The sequence below is a fragment of the Colobus angolensis genome, unplaced genomic scaffold (assembly GCF_000951035.1).
Source record: "Colobus angolensis palliatus isolate OR3802 unplaced genomic scaffold, Cang.pa_1.0 Scaffold5, whole genome shotgun sequence".
Classification (NCBI taxonomy): domain Eukaryota; kingdom Metazoa; phylum Chordata; class Mammalia; order Primates; family Cercopithecidae; genus Colobus; species Colobus angolensis.
The window spans coordinates 28659251-28660331 of record NW_012118487.1 but is presented as its reverse complement, the minus strand read 5'-3'; the positions used below and the strand labels follow the sequence as shown (position 1 = coordinate 28660331).

The following is a 1081-nucleotide window of genomic DNA, read 5'->3' as shown; positions in this document are numbered from 1 at the left end:
GTTTCTAGCCAATCTTTCTTGGAAGAAAAATTAAGTGACTGTTTTCAAATTGGAAAATTTCCCCATTCTCCTCTTTCTCGGTCTTAAGGATATGAGATTTCATACCAGTGTGATTTGGAAAGTATATTTGTAACAGATGTGATAAAATGTATGTCAGGTACACTTCTCTTTAAACCTAATCTAAAAATCTGGATTTATAAAAGACACAATTTAGGGGCCCTTTATAAGTATTATAAGAATTCATGGCTTTGCAGACGCTACCACCAAGGAAAGCCCTGTACTACTAGCCATGGTCAACCCTACCATGTTCTTCGACATTGCCATCGACAGCGAGCCCTTGGGCCGTGTCTCCTTCGAGCTGTTTGCAGACAAGGTTCCAAAGACAGCAGAAAATTTTCGTGCTCTGAGCACTGGAGAGAAAGGATTTGGTTATAAGGGTTCCTGCTTTCACAGAATTATTCCAGGGTTTATGTGTCAGGGTGGTGACTTCACACGCCATAATGGCACTGGTGGCAGGTCCATCTATGGGGAGAAATTTGAAGATGAGAACTTCATCCTAAAAAGCATACAGGTCCTGGCATCTTGTCCATGGCAAGTGCTGGACCCAACACAAATGGTTCCCAGTTTTTCATCTGCACTGCCAAGACTGAGTGGTTGGATGGCAAGCATGTGGTCTTTGGCAAAGTGAAAGAAGGCATGAATATTGTCGAGGCCATGGAGCGCTTTGGGTCCAGGAATGGCAAGATCAGCAAGAAGATCACCATTGCTGACTGTGGACAACTCGAATAAGTTTGACTTGTGTTTTATCTTAACCACCAGACCATTCCTTCTGTAACTCAGGAGAGCACCCCTCCACCCCATTTGCTCACAGTATCCTAGAATCTTTGTGCTCTTGCTGCAGTTCCCTTTGGGTTCCATGTTTTCCTTGTTCTCTCCCATGCCCAGCTGGATTACAGAGTTAAATTTATGATTATGAAATTAAATAACAACAACAACAAAAAGAATTAATTTGACTTTTTTTTGGCATACAGACACATCATAAAAGGATACGTTAATTTGTAAAAATTCTGATATACATAGT

General features: G+C 41.4%; 1 protein-coding gene across 1 annotated transcript in view; it reads left to right on the top strand.

Annotated features, from left to right (window-relative positions):
- The first annotated feature begins 276 nt into the window (after nucleotides 1-276).
- Nucleotides 277-1081, top strand: part of LOC105524520 (peptidyl-prolyl cis-trans isomerase-like 2) — a 1381-nt gene continuing 576 nt past the window's right edge. Inside the window, exon 1 of the mRNA XM_011959806.1 lies at nucleotides 277-653. Coding sequence (XP_011815196.1) covers nucleotides 290-653 — 364 coding nt within the window. The 5' untranslated portion in view covers nucleotides 277-289. The remainder of the gene's footprint in view (nucleotides 654-1081) is intronic.